Source organism: Volvox carteri, assembly GCF_000143455.1.
Source record: "Volvox carteri f. nagariensis unplaced genomic scaffold VOLCAscaffold_4, whole genome shotgun sequence".
Classification (NCBI taxonomy): domain Eukaryota; kingdom Viridiplantae; phylum Chlorophyta; class Chlorophyceae; order Chlamydomonadales; family Volvocaceae; genus Volvox; species Volvox carteri.
In genome coordinates, this window is record NW_003307547.1 from 2,264,059 (window position 1) to 2,287,220 (window position 23,162).

The window sequence follows — 23,162 nt, forward strand, 5'->3', positions numbered from 1 at the left end:
GTTTGAGTTTGGTTTGCTATGGGACGCGACTTGCAAGCAGAACCTCCTTGTGTTTGTTTGAGTTTCCATGTAAGCAACTATGGACAACTAAACCATCCATCCTTGGCCTGTTTTGCAGTCCTGTCAGTATTCCAAGTTCTGCACCTGCAGCCTCATTTTACAGCAGAACACCCAAATCTAATCCTCCAACTGTGTTCCCAATCCTATGGCAGCGACCTCATCCTAAACTTGCGAAAGCCTGCAATCCCCGTCCTGTCGACCAGGGTCCCATCCCCATCCCTGGCCAGGGCTCCCAATCCCCTCCTTGGTCAAGGTTGCAATCCCCATCCCTCAGACAGGGATCCCATCCCCATCCTCACCCCAGACAGCAATCCCCATCCCAAAAGTAGTGTAGCACGCCTAATCCCTAATCCTCGCCCTGGGCCCCACATCCCATCCTGACGTCGTCAACCCTATTCCCCATCCCGCCTGACCAGTACCTGCCCCCAATCCCCCATCTCTGCAACCCTCTGGCTAGGTCACGCCAGCAGCAACCTGTCAGCCGTGTTACGCATAGATGCCCTACCAATTAGGAAGTTTGGGCCATTTTCTCACTGGTTCGATTTGCTTACGTATTCGGATACTGTGTCAGCTGATACTTTGTTATGCACAACCGCTCGTCTGACACTCGACAGCCGATTGCCGAATATAATTTCCTTTCTTTTCTTTCTAGGCTTGGTCAGCCCAGCCTTGCATCATTGTTATACCACATATTCAGCTCAGCCCTGAACAGCAGGTTCGAGCTCTGATTATCAAGCAGTTTGCATACCTCTCGCCGCACCGTACTTGTTCATAACAAATCTTCACTAGCCTGAATTCGCTCCTGCAGTGGACCACTACGAGGCAGATCATTCAAGGCCACGCAGAGGACGCGCGGGTCGCAATCCGCTCGGTGCATGCAACCGAGACTTCCATTACCGTGGTGGCCGTGGGCAGCAGGGCCACCACAGGCGGCCACAACAGCTCCATCAGCCACACTTTGTCGAGCCATTCGACCAGGATTCTGAACCCGTTGACATAGGTCTCTTGGCCAGAGGCATTCGATACCACGCCCAGACATTTTTCGAATTCGATACCTAGTCGTGGTTCAGTTGGATGCACGTGGTTCAAGATTGAATCGAATGCCTCTGGCTGGATGACTGACAGACGTGTCTATTCCTTAACATCGCTGCCGAGTGCTAAGAAATAAACATTTTATTGGTCGGATGTCTCATGTGGCAATGCTTACCGTAGCCTTCGTCGGAAGGTTGACGGACGCATGCGCCTTAATACGACCAAAGGAGCTGAGAGGGATTTAGCTGCGTTTCCGCACCCATCTTTCCCTCAAGAGCATGTATCGAGCTTGCACGGGCATGAGATGAAGGAACAGTGTTTTTTTAACTAGCTCAACCTCACGCTTATCTGTCCTGTGAAATTTGCAAAATGCCTGATGGGGAGGAGTGGATGCTTCTTTGTGATAGTTGTGGGACGGGATGGCATACTTATTGCCTGAAACCGCCTCTTAAGCAAAATCCCTGATGGCACTTGGGTGTGTCCTAATTGTCTTTCCAAAGGCATTACTGTAGAAGTTCGCTTTCCGGGCATAGCTGTCTGCAGTAATGTCTTTGCAGGTATGATTATATCATTTATATTTTTGGCGTTCATGTCCTTCCCTGGACGGACGATTCATCTGACCATCCGTGATGAGGGGGATTCACGTCAACGAATTCATGTCGTTCAAGGCTGTGCACGTTGGCTGCGTAGATCTTCAGTCTGAAGATCACCCCACGGCTGATTGTACGGCCTCCCTTAAGAGCTACACAGCCGACGTGCAGCCTTGAACGACATGAATTCGTTGACGTGAATCCCCCTCATCACGGATGTTCAGATGAATCGTCCGTCCTGGGAAGGACATGAATGCCGAAAACCAGGTGTGCGTCCCCTGTACGTCGACATTGAAGAATTTTGTATGGCATTGCGATGGAGGGCCGAGGAACTTGAGGCCTCCTTGACCCAACAAAGCACAGCGCAGCTGATGCAGAAATGTATCGTCCTACGCGCACCAGGCATTAAACTGCACCTGATACTGTAATGGATTTAAGCCAATGTCGTTTTTACCCGGGTTTCGTGTGCCGTGGGCTGGCGCATGCTGCCGTTACCCAGGCGTGTCCTTCAGCTGTCCTTCGTGCTGTGCCCTGGGCTGCAGCCCGCGGCCTCTCCTTTCTTTCTCTCAAATGTGCCGCGATGACTCCTTCGTAGCTGTCCAGGTCAATTATTTCATAACTCCGGATGTCGGTGGCACGAGGTAGGATAGATAATCGGGTGGTCTTAGGGCGGTCCCGCTGCGCAGGTTCCGTGAGCATAGTTCAGGGCCTGGCATGAAGCCTCAGCCTGGATTGTATCGGAGGTATAGGGCAGTGCTGCCTTTCGTTGCCTTGAAAAAGAGGCAATGCCGAATGGGAGGCACGTACCATAGAAGCAGCACGTGACAGGTAGAGCTGACACACGACGGCCCCTGTATCTTAACTTCCCCCCCAGTGCTTTTAGACGTGGGGTTACTAGTGACCAAGTGGTTACTAAAAAATGAATTCCCTTCCAGAAGGTGGTCACTAGGAAATGTTTTGAGTTACCTGCCAGTAACCAGGTGGTCGCCAGGAAATTGGGGGCCACAGAACCCCGCAGCGACCACCTACGAAATGTTTTGACGCTTGGATGGGAGCAGTGATGCTTCACTGAGCTCGGCTCGGGAGCACGCTGCTGTACATATAGAGTCAAAGTTGGATCTTCGGATGCATGGTTCTAGTGGGCTCCTGTTCAGCATACTCGCTTGGGAAAAACATTTTGTTTGTAAGATGGTTACCAAGGAAAACCCCCAGAGTAACCACTTGGTCACTAAAAGATTACGAATGGTGACAAAGTTTTAATAGGGGTGTGGGGCGATTAGGCTGGGACGGCGGAAGCTGGGGGTGGGGGTGGGGATTGCCCACCTATGCCCACCGAGGACAAGAACCCTCCTCTGGAACCCCCTTTCCCCGCGTCCCGGGGAGGGGAAAAGGCCACTACCGAGAAAAGAAAGAAAGAATCCACGGCCGGCAGGGACGATGTGGGAGTGGGGGAGTGGGGGAGTGGGGGGACTTCTAGGTGTATTGACGTACGCAGCAGCGCCCATACAGCCGCATGTATGCCGACATCACCCCATGCACAGTGCAGCCGCCACAGGCGAGGCATCATGCCACGGGTTGCCTGTCATGCGGAGCTGGCGCCTCTAATAGCTCCGACAGCTGTCTCCGGGAGACAGAGCGAGATAGGGGGGTATGGTCCATTCATCAGGATGAGGGAAGGACGGGGGACTGGGGCTGAAATATACGACGGAGGGGACGGGTGGAGGAGGTGGGGGGGGCGGGGTGTTCAGCTAACCATCCTGATATTGTATTCAGTACATGTAACAAGTACTTCTTAAAAGTGCTTGTTAGGTACTAAAGGAAAGCTCCTGGGGGACGTATCTGACATGAGCATGAGGCACATGAGGAAAATGTGTTTGTCACCCCGGAGAGCATGCCCTGAAATCAATTACTTTTCCAGCAGTTACACGGGAGCATTACCGCAAGCTGGAAACCTAGAACCGTGCTTAAAACCTGTGTGCGTTGTGTTCTTGCAAAACGCGCTTGCAAGAAGGACCCATGGGTCATAAAATCCTGCTTTACATGGCGCCACGGGCTTCAAATAACTACCCACACAAAGCGTCCTCTATCGGAAGAATCGATATCCGTTTCCTAAAGATCAAGTTTCGTATTGCGTGGAATAGCTAAGCGTGCTTGTCCTCGGGCCCTTCGGGCTTTGGACACAAGAATGGACTCGCAGTAGGGACGGATCGTTTTCTCATCCAGACATGGCATTACACCATGGCTTCAAGCACAACAGATTTTCGTTACGTTCTCCTAGTAACGAAATGCTTCAATTGCGCCTGTAATATTTTTGTCTATCCTTCTCTATCTGTGCCGCCGGAAAGCTCGGCGTCATCAAAATCCTCCGACGGCAACACTTTCTGACCTTGCACCTCGGGCCGCTCACGCAACCTGCCCGGAACCAGACAGGAGCGTAATCGGTGCTACATCGTAGCTCCTTGTTGATCGATTGGGACGTGAGTATGTCTGCGCTCCTGGTCACACAATCCCACCGTCAGCCACATCAGCGTCAGAACCGCATCGGCCAGGCCAAATCTCAGGAGCAATTCCAGCAGCAACAACGACAGCAGCAACAAGGGCAACAACAACGACCGCTTGAACAGCAGCCACAGCGTCAGCCCGGTGCCGGGAACTGCAAGCCAAGCTTGCAGACGCAACAGCAGCCGCATCAACAGCTGGCGCGCAATCCTATTGGGCCACCAAGCTTTTTCGCGCCGAAAACAAGAGCAGGAGAAGCAGCGACTGCAACCAGATTTGATATTGTGAGCTCTGGACCGAATTCTGCGGAAGGCTCCTCCGCAGGAGGGCTCCAGGCGGAAGTTCCGATAGGAATTTCCGGGCCGGCTAACGTTGCTGGTGCTCCTGGTGTTCAGATCGGGGTCAACAATGGAAGCGCGCTTGAAAATGGCGCAGCAACTCTTAGACCGCAGTCGCAGAGGCAATCGGCTTACCAAGTGAAGCAGGTAAATTTGGGCGGCGGCGCGAACGCATCATTTCCGTTTTTGGACAATTACAGCGCGACAACAAGACGCTGTGGGAGGTTTTCTCTATTCCCCCAAGAAGCAGGTCCTACCTTTTCCCTAATTTTTTCCTTTTCCTTTCCTCGTTCTGCCCCTCGTGCTTCCGCAATTAAAAGTCTCCGCAAAATTACGTTGGAGGAGGGAAAAGGAAGCTCGCGCCGAGGACCCACGTAGAAGTTGCTGCTCGTTGCCTGCATAGCGCCCGGAAAAAGTTAGCGCGGTTGGCATCCGCAAAATAGACGAGGCTTGAATGTTATCATCTCGCTAGGCTTTTGTCAGACGTCTTGGTCGAGGAAAAAGAACGGTTAATGCTTTTTTCAAGTGCTTGGGGGCACACGCATGCCTACTCCGCTGCTTGTCGAAATGAAATCGATCCCCCTGGTGCGCTCATCCCACCTCACCACCAAGTGAGCTTTTTTAACCACTATTCCTTGGATAATCTTGGATGAACAAACGAACACCACCTCCCATGCTTCAACAGGCGTCCTCCTTCAGACGGGTAGAGCCCCTACTGCCGGCGACTATGGGGCTTAACCCGTCGCCGTTCCTGTTGGCCAGCGGCGGCGGCGGCGGCGGCGGGGGATTGACAGCCGTACTGCCGGGCGGCGGCGGCAGCAGCGGCGGCGGCGGTAACGGCTCCGCCATTGCTTCGTGCATCCGTGCGACTGGCCCCTCTTCTGCATCCGGCGGAAGCAGAGTCCCCGCCGCCGGGGCTGGCGGTAGCGGCGGCGGCGGCGGCGGCGGCGGCGGCGGCGGCAGTAAGCGCAAGCGCGAGGCGGTACCGGGTCAGCAAGAGCACCTCCCATGCAGTCAACAGCAGCAGCAGCAGCAGTCAGTAGCCGGGGCGGGGGCGGGGGTGGGGGCTGGGGCGGGGCCGGCTGCACCAGCAGCGAAGCGGCCGGCAAGGGCGGCGGCGGGCGGCGCCGGTACTTCCGGGACCGGTCAGCTGTGCGGTAGGTCGACAGGAACCCTATCGGAACGCGTTGCTGGAAGCGGACTAGGGAGAGGACTAGGAGGAGGAGGAGGAGGAGGAGGAAGAAGAGGAGGAGGAGGACTAGGAGGAGGAGGACTAGGAGAAGGAGGAGGAGGAGGACTAGGAGGAGGAGGACTAGGAGCGAGGCTGTGCTCGATGCAAACACGTTAAATGTGCTGCTGCTGCTGCTGCTGCTGCTTTTTCGAAATTAGGCTTCTCTGTGCTTCTGGCCTTGTGTGTGCGTGCATGCGTGCGGTAGCGCAAAAAGGATTCTCAGATGCCCATGCTGAGCCATTAGGCACCTATAGGAGGGCACGAAGGAGGAAAAAGGGGTTTTAAGAACCCGGTCCGAATCCTCTCAATCGTAGGTCGGTATTTAAAAACCCAAATCATTCATCATCAAATCAGGTCATTTCATTGCCGCTAGACAATTCTGACTTCTCCCGCCCTCCTCCTCCCGGATGCGGGGCGCCTGCTGGCCGCTGACGGGGAGCCGCCTGTGCGATCCTCGCCTCGGCCTGACGGCGTTATGTTTGGGTTTTCCGTGCCGTACTCTCTAGATGCAGATGGTAGTCCCGCGGTGACGGCCTCGACTGGCGCGGGCGCCGCGACGAGGCCGCCGTCTAGGAGTCAAGGGCTTGCTGCCGTAGAAAGCAGCACCAGCGGCGGCGGGGGCGGCGGCGGCGGCGGTAAGGAAGATGCCGGGGCGCTAAGGCCTCCGGCGGCGGCGGCGGCGGCGGCGCCGCCTCCTGGGAAGTCTCCGTTTGCTGTCGCCGCGACGGCGGTGGCGGCGGCGGCGGCGGCGGCGGCTGCTGAGTCGGGACTTAGCAATGCGGTGGGTTCTATTCCATGCAGACCAACCTGGAGGGTTGGGAAGCGCAGTATGTACGGCAGAGGCTCGTACTGAGATTTGCCGTACATCTTATGGCCGGTAGTTTCTTCCTCTGGGCGCTGTTGTGTCGGTGGGTTTCTGCTCTGTACCTGCACCTCGTAATGTATCGTACTGCATGCAGTACCGCATCGCGAGAAAGGAGGAGAGACATACACACATACATACACATATACACATACATGCACACAGACGCACACGTATCCGAGGAGGTTCCATCCCGCTCTTCTTCCTGTTATGCGGCGGCGGCGGCGGCGGCGGCTGCTTCCCCAGGTGCTTGAGGACGTAGTGGGTGTCCGAATGGCGATGGAGGCCTGGCAGCAGCACCACCACCAGCACCATCAACAACAACAACAACAACGGCAAGCTTTCGCTGGTCTAGGCAGTAACGGAAACGATAACGGTAACAACGACCCTAGTAGCGAGCTTGCAACCGAAGGCAACTGCCTAGCCGGTGAAGACGGTGAGGCCGAGGGCGCGGGCGAGGGTGTCGAGGGGGAGGACGAGGACCCGGAGAAAGCGAGGGAGCGGAGGGAGAAGAACCGCATCGCCGCGAGGAAGTGCCGCGCCAAGAAGGTGGCCATGGTTCGCGGAATGCAGGTACGGCATCCTGCGGCCGCTGCCACCTCTTGCTCCTTCTCCAACCTGAATGGGAACTGACTGCTTTCACTTCGTTCCACCCGCCCTCGTTTATGAAATAATTGCGCTTTATGCGGCCGCCTGTTGATAATAATCCTGATAATAATCCAGATAATAATCCTGATAATAATCTCAGATAATAATCCAGATAATAATCCAGATAATAATCCAGATAATAATCCAGATAATAATCCAGATAATAATCCAGATAATAATCCAGATAATAATCCAGATAATAATCCAGATAATAATCCAGATAATAATCCTGATAATAATCCTGATAATAAATCCTGATAATAATCCAGATAATAATCCAGATAATAATCCTGATAATAATCCAGATAATAATCCAGATAATAATCCAGATAACAATCCAGATAATAATCCAGATAACAATCCAGATAAGAATTCAGATAGGAATCCAGATAATAATCCTGATAATAATCCAGATAATAATCCAGATAATAATCCAGATAACAATCCAGATAATAATCCAGATAATAATCCAGATAATAATCCAGATAACAATCCTGATAATAATCCAGATAATAATCCAGATAATAATCCTGATAATAATCCAGATAATAATCCAGATAATAATCCTGATAATAATCCTGATAATAATCCTGATAATAATCCTGATAATAATCCAGATAATAATCCAGATAATAATCCAGATAATAATCCTGATAACAACTCTGCTGCCCCAGCTAGCTGTGGTCCCCCCGTGCAATATGACTTCCTTCACTTCCTGACCTGGTAGTAGTTGAAATCGTTTCTCTTCACCGTCGGGATTCGCTTTGTTCCTGAATTCCTGATCTGGTTTCGCTAACTGTCAACCAACAAGTACCGGTACTAACCATAAAAAACCATAAACGGCCAACGGTCCGGCCCTCTTCTTCTTTTCCCGCCATCACCCACTCACCGACAGGAGGAGCTCAAAGAGTTGGTGGCGCAGAACCAGGAAATGAAGATGCAGGTACGACAGGATCCAAAGCGTAGTACGGCAGGATGCCCTCGCCACGCCCAAAAACTCGTCTGATGCCCAATGGAAAAGCCATCACAGGCACCGCCATCACACGAAGCACCGCGAAGCGCTGCCAGCCCTTCCAGCATTCCCAACACGGCATTTCCCGCCGCCGCCAGCCGCCACTCATCCCATTCCTCATCGCCACCGCTGGCGCCGCTGGTGCTGCTGCAGGTTGTGACCTGGCATCGCATGTTTAGTCGCGAAGTCAAATTGCGTGAGGCCATGAAGCGGGTCATCTTTGCCGTGTGGACCTCCAACGCCATCCGGAGCACGGGTCAGTGGGTACGGCCATTAAGGTTGTTATTCGGTTGTCGGATATTTTTCGGCTTATGTTTTTCGGTTTATGTCGAGCGCTTAGAGCTTTGGGTCCTGATTCGCGGTGTGTGCTTGATCAGGATACACGGCCAACGATGTCATCATTGGATTGGAGGCGGGTACGCTCGATGTCAACAGCATATCTGCGATGCTGCAGCGTAACGCCGCCGCCGCCGCCGCGGTCGCCGTCGGTGCCGCCGCCGCCGCCGGCGTTGCGCTACACCCGCCGCCAGCAGCGGCAGCGGCAGCGACGGCGCTGCTTCCGGCAGTGGTAGGTGGCAGTAGCAGCAACGGTGGCGCCCCCCTGCCGCCGCTGCCGCCGCCAGCAGCGCAGGTCATAAACGAGCCTGGGTCGTTGCACAGCGCAACGCTGCGGCAGCCGCCGCCGCTGCTGCCCGTCTCGCCGTCCGCAGGGCGCGTCGCCGCCGCCGCCGCCGCCGCCGCAGACCAGCTGCCATCCCTGCTACCCTCGTTGCATTCCGCCACGGCCGCTCCGCCAGCGGCGCTGCCTGTCGGCTTGCCCGCAGGCTCTCCAGTGTCGCCGCGACTGCCGCCGCCGCTGAGCCCCAGCAGCGATAGTGGCGGCAGTTACTGGGCCGCTGCCGCTGCGTCTCGGCCGTACGACTGTGTGCCGTCGCCGCTGCCGCCGCTGCCGCTGGCGCTGCCTAATCAGGCTCATGAGATGCCGTTGAGCCCTCGCACTCGCACCGAGCAATACCAAACCCTATCCCCTCAGTCTCCCATAGCTACTGCCTTTGCTACTGCGGCGTGTCAGCATCCGTCGTCATCGCCGCCGCCGCCGCCGCCGGCGTCGGGCTCCAATGTCAGCGCACCCACAGTGACTACGGCGGCGGCAGCAGCTCTCGGGCCTTGCAGCAGCTTCTCGCCTTACACAATTTGCCAAGATCCCGCGTCAGGTCTCGACGCCGCCGCCGTAATGGCCGGCGGCGGCGGCGACGGTGTTCGTGCAGCGAGTGAGGACAGCGGCTGCGAGGGGAGCGCGGCGAAGGCGGATGCGGCCGCCGCGGCGGCCACCGCGGTGCCGGCGCCGGCGCTGCCGCATTATCGGCATTGCTCGGCCCCAAGCAACGTCGTCACACCTTGTGACACGAGTCCAGGTACGGCGCTGACGACGCTGCCGGCTCCGGCGCCCTCCCCGGCGCAGACCATCTACAGCGGCGGGGGTGCCGCCACCGCCGCCACCGCCGCCGGCGCTGCCACTGGCGGCGCCGCCGGTGAAGGCGACGATGGCGGCGGCGGCGATACGCAGCTGCTTCACGATGCGGCTAGTGATGATGGCACAATGCTGCAACTTCCCTTCCTGGACGCATCATTCAGCCTGGCGCGCCTGCTTTCGCTGCCCACCGCTGCCGCCGCCGCAGGCGGCGGCGGCGGTGGCGGCCTTTGCTCGTCCAGTCTGCCGCCGGCTCCGCAGCCGCTGGAGGCTATTTTGGGCACCGGCGGCGGCTCGATGCGGCTGCCGTCATTCAACCTGGATGCAGCCCCGTCCAGCACTTTGCTGGCGCTGGCGGATCCCGCGTTACTCATGGTACGACACGACTCGGGGGGAATGGATTGGCTGGCGAACTTGCAAATGGATGCCGCTGGCGGCGTCATTGCGGGGGGCTGTACGGCGTCGGCGGACGATGCGGCGGCGCTGGCGGCGGCACTAACGGCTGCGGCGGGTGTCGAGGGTTTCGCGGATCAATGACGCCCCTTGGAGGTGAAGTGGCTGGGGGGGGGAGACGCCGCCCTGGCTTGGGGAGAGACTGGTGCAGAGTGGCGCGTTAGTTGACTGTAGAGGGGATGATGCTTTTGGGCCTGATGCTGTCTGGCAGGAGACCTAGCAGCAAGTTCGGGACTCGATGCTAATCATCACTTCTGTTTCGCATGGCCTCGTTTTATTGCTGTTGTTGCTTAGTTGTTGATGTCGTTGTAATTATTCTGTTATTATTGTTAAAACCGTTGTTTTGCATGCAATGGGGCTTCGAGGTGGAACTTGACAATGTTGCCGTGTGGCGCAGGGGGCCGACCGTTGGTGTGACGAGTTCCGTTAGTGTACGTGTGGACGAGGGAAAGGGATGTACGGAGGGTCCCAAATGTACGGCTGCAGATATCGCCGGATGAAGCTGGTTCATGTGGTTCCGATTTTGCAGGAGGGACATGCGCGGCTGTGGCAGCGCCGTGCTTACCGCTTATGCCGTGGCGATGTCTGTCTGTCTGTCTGTCCGTCCGTTTGTCCGTCCGTTTGTCCGTTTGCTGAGTCAGCGGATCGTTAGGGTCCGTACGGAGTATGTCTACCCATCTAAAGCTGCCCGTCCATCGGTTTGCCGGCCTAAAGGCATGCTTGTCTGTCTGTCTGTCTGTGCAACTTCCCATCTATTCTTTGTAGGACTGTCTGTCCGTCTGTCTATTCGTCTTGTGAGTCTCGCCAAACTACATTTGAAACCGGCGGGCGCAGCGGCGGTACTCAGCCGCCGTCGGTCCCCTCACCTCCCCGAGCAACGCCTTCTTTCCCCCCGATAAAGCACAAATCATAAAAGCTCTCGTCTCCGTACATTTTTCGTACACATGGCATGTACGGCATATGGCAACGGCTTTGACAACGTCTTGTACCGCTGAACTGCCCTGATTTTTAATACACATGGTTACTTTGAGCGGAAAGGTTTTGAAGAGCTCTGGGAGGTGGCGGGCGAGGGGGGAAGGGGGAGGGGGAGCCGAGGTGCACATGCACGAAGAAGAAAGCGCTTCAGATGTTTTGGCGTGACAGGGTGGTGATGAATTGTTTGGATAGGGTGAATTGGTATGTGAAGGGATATTATTTGGGTCTGTGAAATCCGTCAGAACTGACACACCATCACCTCCTCCCCAAAGCAGCAGCAGCTGATGATGATGTCTGCGGGGGTTTCTATCTTTTGTTGGATTGCTCTCTCAGAAAGCCCTCAGGTCCGTCGTACAACACCTCCTGTCCATTGTTCTTACGTACTTGTGCTTTATCCCTTGTGTCTTTTCAGTCTCTTCGATCTGCGCCGCGCCAATACACCATCTTCGCAGTTAATGGTACAGCAGTAGCAGTAATTTTGCATTAATAATTTAGTAGTAGCAATAGCAGTAGCAGTAGCAGTAATAGTAGCAATAAGTGCTGTTGTAAGAGTAGCAGTAGCCCGGGCACTACCTTACTCAAAGTTTGAGGGTTCGCGAAGCCTCTTGCAAAAGTTGCATGACGAGAACTAGAACACGAACGAGGTGATGCGGTTGTGAGGGAAAGCGAGAGAGGGGAACGAATGGACGGTATTCGCGCAGGGGTGGTGGTGGTGGTGGCGGGGGCAAGTGTGGGGACCCTCCTCACACATCGAGCGGTGCGGGCGGTGTGCGGTGCTGTGCCTCCATCCCGTTGGAGAATTTCGGTATGGTGGTTGTGGTCGTTGTGGTGGTAGTTGTGACGGTTGCGGGGGCTTCACCGAGTCTCGCGGAGCGCGAGGTGCGCTTTCTGTCGGTCGGCTGGGGGCCTTTCCAACATGTGGCGGCGTTTGCAGCTCTCTGTTCCCCTGGGGGGTGTGTGTGTGGGGGGGGGGTCTTAAGAGCCTGACCGGTGTGGGGGCAGGGGGGGAAGATGCGGCTAGGTGGCTGCCCTTCGCCCCCCAATCCCTGGTGCTGATGTGTCCGCGCCTTGGGTTTATTGCCGCTTGCACCCACCATCCATTTGCCCAGTCCCCTGCGAGGACAGCATGCGCCAACCTTGCATATACACACACACATAACCTTCCCGCGCCTGTGTTTTGCCTTTTTGCATGGCTCCGCGCCGGCGCCGAAATTTGAAACTCAAGCCTTGCAAATCAAAACAGAACAGATATGTATGCGGTGTTTCACGGGCTGCCTTTTTCCGCGTTTTCGTTGTTGTTGTTATTATTGTTATCGTTGTCGATGTTGATGTTGATGTTGATGTTATTGGATTTAGCATTGTCGGCGTACTCACAGCAGTACTTTGGGCGGTGTGAGTGAGTGCGTGGGTGGGGGACGTGGCGATCGGAACTGGAGAGGTGGCAGTGGGGTTGTCGTGCGGATGGGGACGAGGCTGAATTGGCGGAGAGATTACGGCTGCCGCGGTACGGCAGTTTCGTCAAGCCGGTGCGACTAGTACGATCTGTCGTATCTTTGATAAAAGCCGGGTCTCGTCTGTTACCTGCCAAGATGGGCCTGCAGTCGTACACCTCGAAAGTTGTCCATTTGCGGTTTGTCCGTTTGTACGTCCTGGGATTAGGAGCTGGATAGATTATAGATACCCTACGTTTGTTTTGCTTACCAAATCGGTACTTCGATGGGCTCGAGTGGTACCATTTTTGGCTCGGGGGGGTAGTGAAGGCGGTGGATGAGGCACCAAGACTGGGAGTGAGCCGCGTAACACTCTTCCCTCTCAAAATGCCGGTATGGTGCCGTCGTACGCCTTTCTTTCGCACATAGGATTGTCGTACTACCGTAACAAGGTGAGGGTGAAGAACAAGACGGAGAAGAAGAAGAAGAAGAAGACAAAGTTTTAAGTATGGCAAGATAATAATGGTGGGCGAAGATGCGCGAAGATTGCGAGGCCGCGTTCTTATCCTTTGATGCATTTCTTATGGATTGAGAGAGATGTGCGACCTCTTTTTAATGCCACAGCGGCAATTTAAGCAAATTATGACCTTTTTGTGGAGAGGAAGGTGGAACAACAACAACAACAATCTTAAGGTGTTGCGTGACGCGGGTCAAAAAAAACCTATTGGCATTTCGGGAATATATTTCTACTTCAGCGGTTTTGTTCTTAAGGCAGCATTAGGTGTCGAAGTTCTTATGGCACCTTGCATTATCGTAATTTAGCCCACGCCTGCCACAGCGTGTGTGAGGAGGGGTGCTCTGGAGTGCACAACATGTGGGCTATAAGACGTAAAGGGGACCAGGGTTCTGGATCCAGCCTGGAATCCTGGATCCAGTTTTTAAACTTTTTTTATCTAATATTTGGAGAAATTACGGCATGATGTGGTGTTGCTGTTCGTGGGTGTTGATGGAGAGACTCACGGTCTTTATTACCTCTGATCTTCGCTTTAAGATGAGCTTTTTGGCACAACCTCTGCATCTATCAACTTAGGGCATGAGGAGGGGACGCGGATTTTATGTACTAGGGTGCGCGTACCGACTTACTGCCTGCCTGTTCAACTCCTTGATACTTTAAATACAACGTGTCCGGGCGTACGCCAGCCACTGGACGAGCAACTTGGCTATTAATAAAAATGCTATATATCTTCATGTGGTCTTTAAAAAAATGGTCTCTAGGAATGATGGCTGTGTAAGACACCCGTCGTATGCCTTTGATTGTGGTAAATAAATGTCGTCACCTTTAGTCGAATAAATAATAAATGTGGGAGAGCACATCAGTCGGCACATCAATAATCACCAATTCACCACATATATACGGCATATAACTTGCAGATGGATTGAACGCACGGAACTAAAGGGGTTCCCCTTTAGCTCCCCTAAAGGGGAAGAAGAGCACTAAAGGCACGCACACGCACAGATCGGCAAACAGACACACACGCGCATACACACACACACTCGTGCAATGCCAATGACTCCTCGTCATGCCATGCCCTCGGCCGCCAAAACAATACAATACGCTTGCTGCGGCTATCGTGCATCGACCCTTCATCTGCACCTTTAATTTTCCTCCCGTGTTTTGTATCTTCAGGGTGATGACACCCTGAACTGGGCACGGCCCGTCGGTAACAAAATGACTCGACGGAAAAAAAAAAACGCAGCGAAATCGCTGCGGGAAGACTTCCATCACGTACCCTGTTAAGAATACTGATGTGCGTCCTGAGACAGTGACACTTACCGGTGCTCATGGCGCCGCTGCCGCTTCTGCGGATGACCCACCACCCACGCTGTGGGGCCCCCCCCACACGGCCGCATGCAAAAGCCGACTAGACACCCCCGACAACCCCCTCTTCGCCCCCCGCAGTTCATTCTATTCCCGGCTGACTGTGATTGAAAGGCCCAGCTGCCGCCGCCAGCTCTGCTTCGCCCATGCCTCCAGTTCCGCCACCCCCCACGCCACGCACGCCACCACCGCCGACAGCCCAGCCTCTGCAGCCATCCCTAAGCCACGATCAATGCAGACAGACAGCCAGTCAGCACAGCATAGCACAGCCGCCCGCCACGCGCCACACCAACAACACATTCATTCCCAAATCATTCCCAAACAACTCCCGTGCAAACACAGCTACCACAGCTGCAAGAAAGGAAAAACATTATAGTGTTGATAGTGTCGAGGTTGCCGCCCTTGCGTGGGATCCTGTGCCGAGAGAGGGCCGCAACCCGTGCTGCCTGAAACCGCAATCATGTGAGTCGGACAAGATCCACAACGCTTCTGGTAGTCGGGTCGTCTGCCCTTTTCGCGCTCCCACACCTCCTCCAACGCACATCAACCCTCCGCCGCGGCTCAATAACAGCTCCGTTGCCGCTGCATCATCAGGCAGGGTGACGTGGGAGGTAGGGGATGTTTGTCAACGGATTCCAAAGTTTGCCTTCGTGGCTGATAAAAAAGGGTTGGGTTGGGTTTGGGGACGGGCCCCCCAAAAAAACCCTGATAAAAAACCAGCCGCCAGCCGCCACCCCGCAATGCCTCGACACTTCACATCTCCATCGCTGCCGTAGTACGGCCAGTATCCGCACCATGTTCCCACTCCGGCCCGGCTGCTGCTGCAAACCCCCTGCCACCACTACGCTCGCACAAATGCCCGAGATTGATTAATACTTTAAGCTCAGAAACAGCCCGCGGTGCGAAAGGCTCACCTTTGAAGATTCGTACGAGAAGCTGTGTGTTTCGCCCGAATGCTGCTGCTGCTGCTCAGATCCGCCGCTAACCTCAGCAGCAGCAGCAGCCGCTGCGGCCGCCGCTGCCGCAGCGGCCGCCGCGCGCCGCTTTCCTCCCGTCACTGCTGCGCTAGTGCCGGAGCTGCTCCCCCCGCCTCCTCCTCCTCCTCCGCCGCCGCCGCCAGGGGCAGCACTCCAGGAGGCTCCGGGCGGGCGAGTCCCCGGCGCGGATGGCACATTTCGTAGAAAGGTGCGTGTAACGTCAACCCCTTTATCGGCCTGCACGTGCATCATTACCATCATCATCATCATCCGCAAACACGACATGACGTTGAGATCCGCAATCCGTTATCCGCCGTACAGGGCATGTGTGCCTCTCGGCGTTCTCCGACCGGTGTGCCTTAGTACTGGAGGCCCTCCAAAGCCCCTCCACTCACAGACGCCGTGACCGGTGGGCCCCATGTGCTGCCGAGGGTTACGAAATAACCCCCCACAGGGATTCTGTGTTCGACCAATCGATCTGGTCTCTGGTCCCCCGGGGTCTCTAGAGTCAATGACTTCACACAGCCGCATACTGTACACTCTGTGAGCCCCCCAATCGCCAAGTCTCTATTCCCCGTAGAGAACGAAAGTCCGTACTTACCGCGCTCAGTAAGACACCGCCCGGTGGAAAGCGAAAACTCCGACGTACTCTCTCTGCGATGCGTTCCACGGGTTCGGTTGGCGGTGGGGGGACGGGTGGCGGCCGTAGCAGGCTCCAAGCTGGATTCCTGTTCACGTAACCGGCGGTTGGAGGATGGATGAGTTTACGTCGTTGTATGAGGAGTTGGCTGGGTCCTGGGCCCGTGCAGGAAGAGCTCAGATACCCAGCGACATGAGGGCGAAAAAATAGGGCAACACCTCGTGGAATTGGGGAAAGGAAATTTCTGCGGAGCCCGCCTGAACAGGACTTAGGACCTAAAAGAATTTAACTTGTTGGCTCACCCTTCCCGTATGGCTTACGCAAAGAGGCTCGTGTCGCCAGGCAGTCCGGTGGGGACCTCCTTGGTGCTAATGCTGATGTAGTTACGGTCCACATTTTTCATGGACAAGTTGAAAAACATGCGCAGCTGGAAGCCATCAAGCAGGTCATGAGCACCTGTCCGAGGGTCGCCGCTCCCTGAACAGGCAAAGAAACCGCTTTGCTTGCGACTGTCCGACGTTTGGACGACCCGAACTGCTCATAGACGCACCGCGCTGCTTCACTGATTGTGCGACCAGCTCCAACATGCTGTCTGCTGAAAACGCCCCGCTGGCCCCGCTGGGGATTTATAACGCAGTTCAGCGCGCATACGCAATTTGTGTGCATAAATGATAAGCGCTCATGGAGGGAGCAAAGACATCCAGCTCTCCGGAACCTTCAAGTATAGCTTGGAGACTCACCAGGGTTACTGTTCAGTACCTGTCTTTGGTTTTGCCTCTGGTGCCTCCGGGACCATGACGCCGTACGTTCATGAGGGAAGCGCGGTACATTTTCCTACCACAAGCACCGAGAGAAACTATGCTTCGCTGGTGTGTTATCTGCCGTAGTCATCGTTTGCTGGTGATACTGTAGATAGGTATTCCTTTGGACAATACAGGAGTATCCTGCGCTGCGCACAAACAAACCAATTGATTTTGTTTCCTGCTTTGAACGTAGCCATGGAATGTGCATTACATTCCCATCATCGGGCGGGAGTGCTCGTGCGGGCTCGCGCGTCAACTTCCTCCACTCGGCCAGCAATTCTGAGGAGCAGTGGTGCGCTGCCTCGCCATAGAGCTGCTCCTTTACCATCTAAGGAGCAAGCAGTGGAGAAGCAGCCTTTTGATGTAAGCGGGTTTGGTTTCCGTATGGAGACTTCCACACGCTCCAAACACCGTTGAAGCTACAACGGTTATTTTCCGGCGCTGACAAGACAAGCTCTGCTTTCGTCTTTTAGGTATCGTGCCGGGCGGTTGACTATGGATACCCGTCGGCACCCGAGTTGCCGCCCGAGAGGATGGGCGAGGCCGCTAGGCGGGCGCTGTCGCGCGCAACTGGAGCTGTGCGTCGCTATGGCTGGCTAAGCTTTTGGGCGCAGCTAACGCTATCCGTCGTGGGTGGCGTGATTTTGCTGTTTTCGGTCGCGTTTACATCACAGGTGCGCTCTCTGACTGTTCGATTCCACCCTTATCCTGCATGCTTTTGCCGCGCTTTTCCTGCGGATGATAGCTGAAACCAACACGAGTATTCGGTGTCACTTTGGGCTTTCCCTACAGAGCGGACCCAAGGCGTCGCTCTACCTTACCCTTTTCGGCATCCTGGCTGGCTTCCTTTCAACCTTTTGGAACTTTGGATACACCCGCACGGCCATGAAGATGCAGGCGTATCTGGACGCAGCCCCCGGTCAGGAGGTACCCAAAGTTAAGAAGCAGCAAGTGGTTGACATGGTGACGCGCGGGATCTTCATCAACATGGCCGGCCTCGCCGCAACGCTGGCCGGTGTGCAAGCGCTTGTGGGCATGCTAGTCGCCAAGACTCTGCAGGTAACCAGATTTCTCGGACTTTCCGGCCCTTCTAACCCTCTCCGCATCCCCACTTAGGCTTTAGCCCCAGCCATTCCGCTCCCCCGGGGTTGAGGTCGTGCCGCCATGCTGCGCCAGTCCTTACCTTATGCCGCCTGGAATACCTTGACATTGCCGTCACTGCAATGCCGTCGCTGTTCCTCACCCCCTGCAGATTAGCTCCTACCCCTTCATGGCAGCTGCCACCGGCGCCAACTACAACCCCGTGGTAGCGTTGGATGTGTTTTTGGTGCAGGTGGGCTTGGGGCATAATATACGGCTTTCCAGCTTAACTGTTCAAAAAGTCACCTATAGATTGAGACTCCCCATATCTGACACCTGGCGTTCTTCTTCCCTCGCGCTTAATTGCGCCTCGCTGTCGTTTGTCTCGCGCCTCGCCTCGCTCACATTCGTTCACAGGCGGCCACCAACACTCTGTTGGGTCATTTCGTCAGCCTGGCTTGCTCGCTGTGGCTGTTGCACGTGGTTGGAGAGGGACAGGGACTGCGGTTCCAGGTGAGGCTGCGAGGGGGAGAGAGAAGGGAATGGAGTGATGGGTTAAGGCGGGAAGAGGTGATGGTGATGGTGCATGTTGGAAAAGAGTCCTTGAAAGAGGGGAAGACGTGGGGAGGAAAACCCACAATCCAGGCAACGCGGCAAGCCAGAGACTTGGAGGAAACCCAAATGTGAAACGCAGAGGAGATTGGAGGTGCGTGCGCATTTTGGACGGGGGATGGATTCAAAAAATGAATGTGCGAAACCACTGTAAAGGCTTTTTGCTGGCCTGAAGTTCTGGATATGGGATGGAGTGGGGTAGTGGTTGAGGGCGGCCTTACATGTCGGGCGCGGTGCATGTCTACTTGTGAGGAGAAGAGGTCTAAGGGGGCCGCAGTATAATCTGCGGCTAGTAGGACACGGGATTTTAGGACGGCCGCGTGTGGCGGGAAGGACCGGACCGGACAAGGAGGTGTTGGAAGGGGACGGATCCGCAAGCCCCCACAAGCCCCGCTGTCCTGCCCTACCCATCCTCTCCCCCATGACGCTTCAATTACGTACACGCCTGTCGGAATGTAAAGCGACCGTTATTTGGGAGGTCGATTATACTTCGCGTATGGTGGTTGCTGATGTATTTCATGGTCACGTAGGTGAATGTAAATGGTCACGTAGGTTGTGGATTAGTGGATTAGCCCCGAAAAGCACAAAGGGGTTTAGGCGTTGTAGAGGGAAGGCGTTCGTGGAAGGTGGAACAAAGGAATTTTGAGAGGCTAGAAGTGACATGTACGAGCTATCCTTTTTACCGTGTCCTTGTGGGCTTTGGTCCTGTTCTTTGTTGTTCTTGCATGTACTCTTAACTAAAGTACAACTAATGTGACGCATGATGTGCGTGCGCTGAAGTAGGCGACACACACGCACATTGCTGCGGCCCACGTGCGGCGCCTACTTCAGCGCACGCACGGCACCAGATACGTGTGGAAGGCGGACAGAGGTGGACGGCGCGGATGCCACAGCATTGGGCCCCCCTTGTTCATTCACGCGTGCCATGCGGTCCTCCGGCGCACCTCCACATTACAGGCTACATGTAATTGTGAAAGGGGGCACACATGCTATAGTGCGGTAGTAGACCCCCACGTGTAGTCTGTAATGTTGAGAAATCGTGGTGTATTGGAACACCGTGGTAACAGCACAGTGTTGGTTTAGCCGCTGGGGTTGTTGTCATGGTGGGATTTGTTGGGGTTGAAAGGGCGAGATGGCTATGGAATTGCACGTTGAGGCGGGATGGAGATGGTGGAGCTGTGGCCGCTGAGGTTGCGATTATTCCACATACCTAACCTCGAGCTAGGGATATCCTCCTGGGCTTAGGTATTTACTAGTATGCGTAATACTGGTCAGTATGCGTGACGTCATGTTTTCTGTAGCCTCCTGCCAGTTTGCTTACAGCTTTACCTTTCCTTTCGTCTCATCTCTGGTTGCCTACGGTCTTTTTTGGCTTTGTTCGCAACATTACTCTATATATGTATATTACAGAGTTTTAGGGTTTAAGGGTGTTTATCTAAATAAGATCGTTGGTTAAATCCGTGAAGTAGTAGTAGCCGTAGGGGTTGTTTCTCGTTCCCTCACCGCGCCCGTGCCGCCATCACCACCACAGCCGCGCGGCCCAAACACGCTAGGTTTCACCTAAGTATCTCCCACATACACATACGCACACATACACCTACCCACCGTTATGCCCGCGCCGTGTGCCGTTGGTGCCCCGTGTGTCGTTGCCGCTCAGGCCACGGCCTCGGACGCCGCCGCCGCGGGGCCCGCCGTCATTGGCAAGGGCAACGCGGGGACCTACCGCGTCAACTACGGCGCGTAAAACCCACACGCGCGCATGAGCGCGCGGGGGATTTGGAGGGCGAGGGTGAGGCGCGGGGTGGTCGGGCTAGGAGGAATGGGTGTAAGGGAGAGGACGATGGGGTATGGGGGGGTGGATAGGCATGCGCGTGGGAGTGAGGGACAGGATGCAATCTGGAAGGAGAGAATGCGCGCGAGAGGAAGAGAGTATGTGTGTTCGTGTGTACGCATGTTTGGTTTGAGCATTGCGCAACGTCTCATCGCGCCAAGACCGCCCAATCAGGACCGAGGTTGAAAGTTGAGTGAGACTCTTGTGTTGCTGTGCTGCCGCTACACCTTCGAGAAGCTCGAAGCGCGTCATAGCTTTGCACGTTCGACTGATGTTGTGGTTGAGATTTGGTTGCGTTTCACTTGTTCATGCATCATCCCGCGATGCGTGTCGGCCTAGGCCTATTGGTGCGAGCAAAAGCAGCAGAAGCAGCAACAGGTTAGGAGGTAACGGGTTTTATGGTGTCCTTGCGCAGCCCAGCGGTTGGTTGGTTACCGAGTTGCCCGTGTGGACGAGAATGGATGGCTGACAGTCAGGCGTGTAGCGTGATAATGAAGAGCTCAGTAGGGTTTTTGCTTTTACGGTAGACATGGTTGGGGCCCCCGGGCGAAAACGCGGTGTTGACGAAACAAACCTTTTGCAGTCCTCCCGCAAATCCCCACATCCCTTTTGATTTGCAGTCTTATAAGGATGTGCGGAAGGGCGGGGGATCCCTACAGACGCTCGGCACTCAATCCCATTGCTTGATGTGCTGAACCTGAACACATGTGCATGCGTTGCCTCTATTCACGACTGACCGGTGCGGCATCCCTGACCGGCGCCAGAGACGTGGCGAAAGCCAATCGAGTGAGTTCCCAATGCCCCCTGTTGGATGGTTCCACTCTCGCAGAGGTTCGTGTCCCTGGAGCTCATTAAGCAACGTTCGGAAGACTCCACACTGCCAAGCCTGTCCAGTATACCGAGGTTAGAAGGGGACACGGGCGAGGAGCTGTTGAAGACAAACGCGGGTCGGCCGCTGCGGGTGCCGCCGAGGCCGTCGCCGCCCCGAGGCGGCGGTGGCGGTAGCGGTAGCGGTGGCGGACGCAGGCCTACGCCGCCACGCCCCCAACCCGCCACGGTTCGAGACTCGGGAGCAACTACCAGCGCCAGCACCGGCAGCAGCAATGGCAGTGGAAGAAGCGTCGTCAGTGCTGCATTGTTGTCTTCGTCACCTTCATCATTTTCGTCTTGGGCCCTACCAGTCAGCAGCAGTAGCAGCAGCAGTTTTAACAGTAGCAAGGATGGTTACGCGAACTTTAGCGGCGGGATGCTCCGGGGGCCTAGTAGTAGTAGTAGTAGTACTAGCAGCAGCAGGAGCGGTGGTGGTGGTGGCGGTGGTGGTGGAAGCTACAGCGGCCGGGGCGGTGCGCCTGTGGTGGCATCGGCCTTGGCGCTTTCTTGGTCTGAGGACTCGCCTGGGTGGAAGGACGTGCCGCTGCCGCCGCCGCCACCGTCATCATCTGTCCTGGCGGCAGCGTCATCATCATCATCACCATCATCAAGGTCCCCGGCGACAAACGTTGCGTCCGCCTCCGCCCCCTCCCCCTCTCGGCCACGACAGTCACTGCCGGCGGCGACCATTGTCGTACCTTTGTCAGCACCGCCAGGCGAGGACCCCGATATCCTCTCTCCAGCACCCTTGTCGTACCGTGCCGCGGGCGTCGCCAGCACCAGCGGCCGTCCGCCGCCAGACGCCGCCGGCCGTCTGCTCATCATGCCGACGGCATCGTCGTTGTCCTATCTCGACGGCACGCTACCCGGCGACTTTGGCTTTGACCCGCTAGGCTTGTTCGACCCGTCAAGCGGCGGCTCTGCGGGCTTCCTCTCCCAACGATGGCTCCACACAGCGGAGCTCATGCACGCTCGGTGGGCCATGCTGGGCGCAGCAGGCTGCCTCGCACCCGAATATCTGGCACACGAGAAGGTTATTCCCAAGGCGACCGGGCTGCTGTGGTTCAAGACGGGGTTCCTGCCGCAGGCTAGCGCCGGCTTTGACTACGGACTACCGCTGGGGGTACTTTTTGCCGTGCAAATGGTGATGATGGGCGTTGCGGAGGGGCTTCGTGGCGCGGAGTACATTGCGCCGGGCAGCCTGCGCAACAATAAGTTGCTAGGACTGGAGAAGCTCATCGCGACGACTCGCGCGGGCAGCGCGGCGTACCCGGGAGGGCTGATGTTCAATCCGCTGGGGTTGGGTGAGAAGCCGGCGGCGATGCGGGAGATGCAGCAGGCGGAGATTCGCCACGGGCGGCTGGCGATGTTGGCATGCCTGGGGTATGCGGCGCAGGCGGTGGTGACGGGTCGTGGGCCGTACGACAATTGGAACCGGCATTTGGAGAATCCGGAGGAGAATAATGTGTTATCGTTACTGGGCAACGTGCTCCTGGCGCCGACGATATAACGCGGGTGCAAGACGTGGCTGAAGAAGAGGGGTACGTGTGTGGGCGAGAGGGAGGGCTACGGGTTTGTCTTGGAGGAGAGGACGACTGCATCAACTGCAAGTTGGATGTGCCCCGCTGCGAGGCGAGGGTTTGTCTTGTTCTGCCACAACGGTCTGCGGGACGGTCGGGAGAATTCGGGAGGAGGTTACATGAGAGAGGAGGGGAGGGAGGGGGTCGAGGTTGTTGGGTGGGGTTGGTACCAGCGAGACGGAAGGTAAGGGGCGCGACGTTGTTTTTTGTGCACTTTTACGGACCGCCGTTGCGAAGTTTGGCATGTCGCATGCGTTGTTGGCGCGCCTAGTGGTGCAGCGCAACGCGT

At 55.9% G+C, this 23,162-nt stretch overlaps 5 protein-coding genes across 5 annotated transcripts; 4 read left to right on the forward strand and 1 right to left on the reverse strand.

Annotated features, from left to right (window-relative positions):
• Positions 1–4,165: 4,165 nt before the first annotated feature.
• Positions 4,166–10,280, forward strand: VOLCADRAFT_87166 (uncharacterized protein; the record flags this gene model as incomplete). The annotated part of the gene is made up of 7 exons (XM_002946765.1): positions 4,166–4,666; positions 5,205–5,508; positions 6,257–6,531; positions 6,859–7,185; positions 8,156–8,203; positions 8,426–8,528; positions 8,650–10,280. The coding sequence occupies 7 exons, from the start codon at positions 4,166–4,168 to the stop codon at positions 10,278–10,280; spliced, it is 3,189 nt and encodes a 1,062-aa protein (XP_002946811.1).
• A 4,287-nt stretch (positions 10,281–14,567) lies between these two features.
• On the reverse strand, positions 14,568–16,684 carry VOLCADRAFT_87167 (uncharacterized protein; the record flags this gene model as incomplete). The annotated part of the gene is made up of 5 exons (XM_002946954.1): positions 14,568–14,698; positions 15,009–15,062; positions 16,059–16,111; positions 16,418–16,574; positions 16,648–16,684. 5 exons carry the CDS (start codon positions 16,682–16,684, stop codon positions 14,568–14,570), a joined length of 432 nt encoding a protein of 143 aa, XP_002947000.1.
• A 749-nt stretch (positions 16,685–17,433) lies between these two features.
• VOLCADRAFT_87168 (uncharacterized protein) lies at positions 17,434–20,336 on the forward strand (the record flags this gene model as incomplete). Its single annotated transcript, XM_002946766.1, has 5 exons — positions 17,434–17,574; positions 17,693–17,959; positions 18,153–18,233; positions 18,398–18,493; positions 20,250–20,336. The coding sequence occupies 5 exons, from the start codon at positions 17,434–17,436 to the stop codon at positions 20,334–20,336; spliced, it is 672 nt and encodes a 223-aa protein (XP_002946812.1).
• A 792-nt stretch (positions 20,337–21,128) lies between these two features.
• Positions 21,129–21,546, forward strand: VOLCADRAFT_87169 (uncharacterized protein; the record flags this gene model as incomplete). Its single annotated transcript, XM_002946767.1, has 2 exons — positions 21,129–21,209; positions 21,253–21,546. Coding segments are annotated over 2 exons (375 nt in total), but the record flags the coding sequence as incomplete, so codon positions are not given.
• Positions 21,547–22,104: 558 nt separating this feature from the next.
• VOLCADRAFT_45832 (uncharacterized protein) lies at positions 22,105–22,785 on the forward strand (the record flags this gene model as incomplete). Its single annotated transcript, XM_002946768.1, has 1 exon — positions 22,105–22,785. A coding segment is annotated over one exon (681 nt), but the record flags the coding sequence as incomplete, so codon positions are not given.
• Positions 22,786–23,162: the final 377 nt, after the last annotated feature.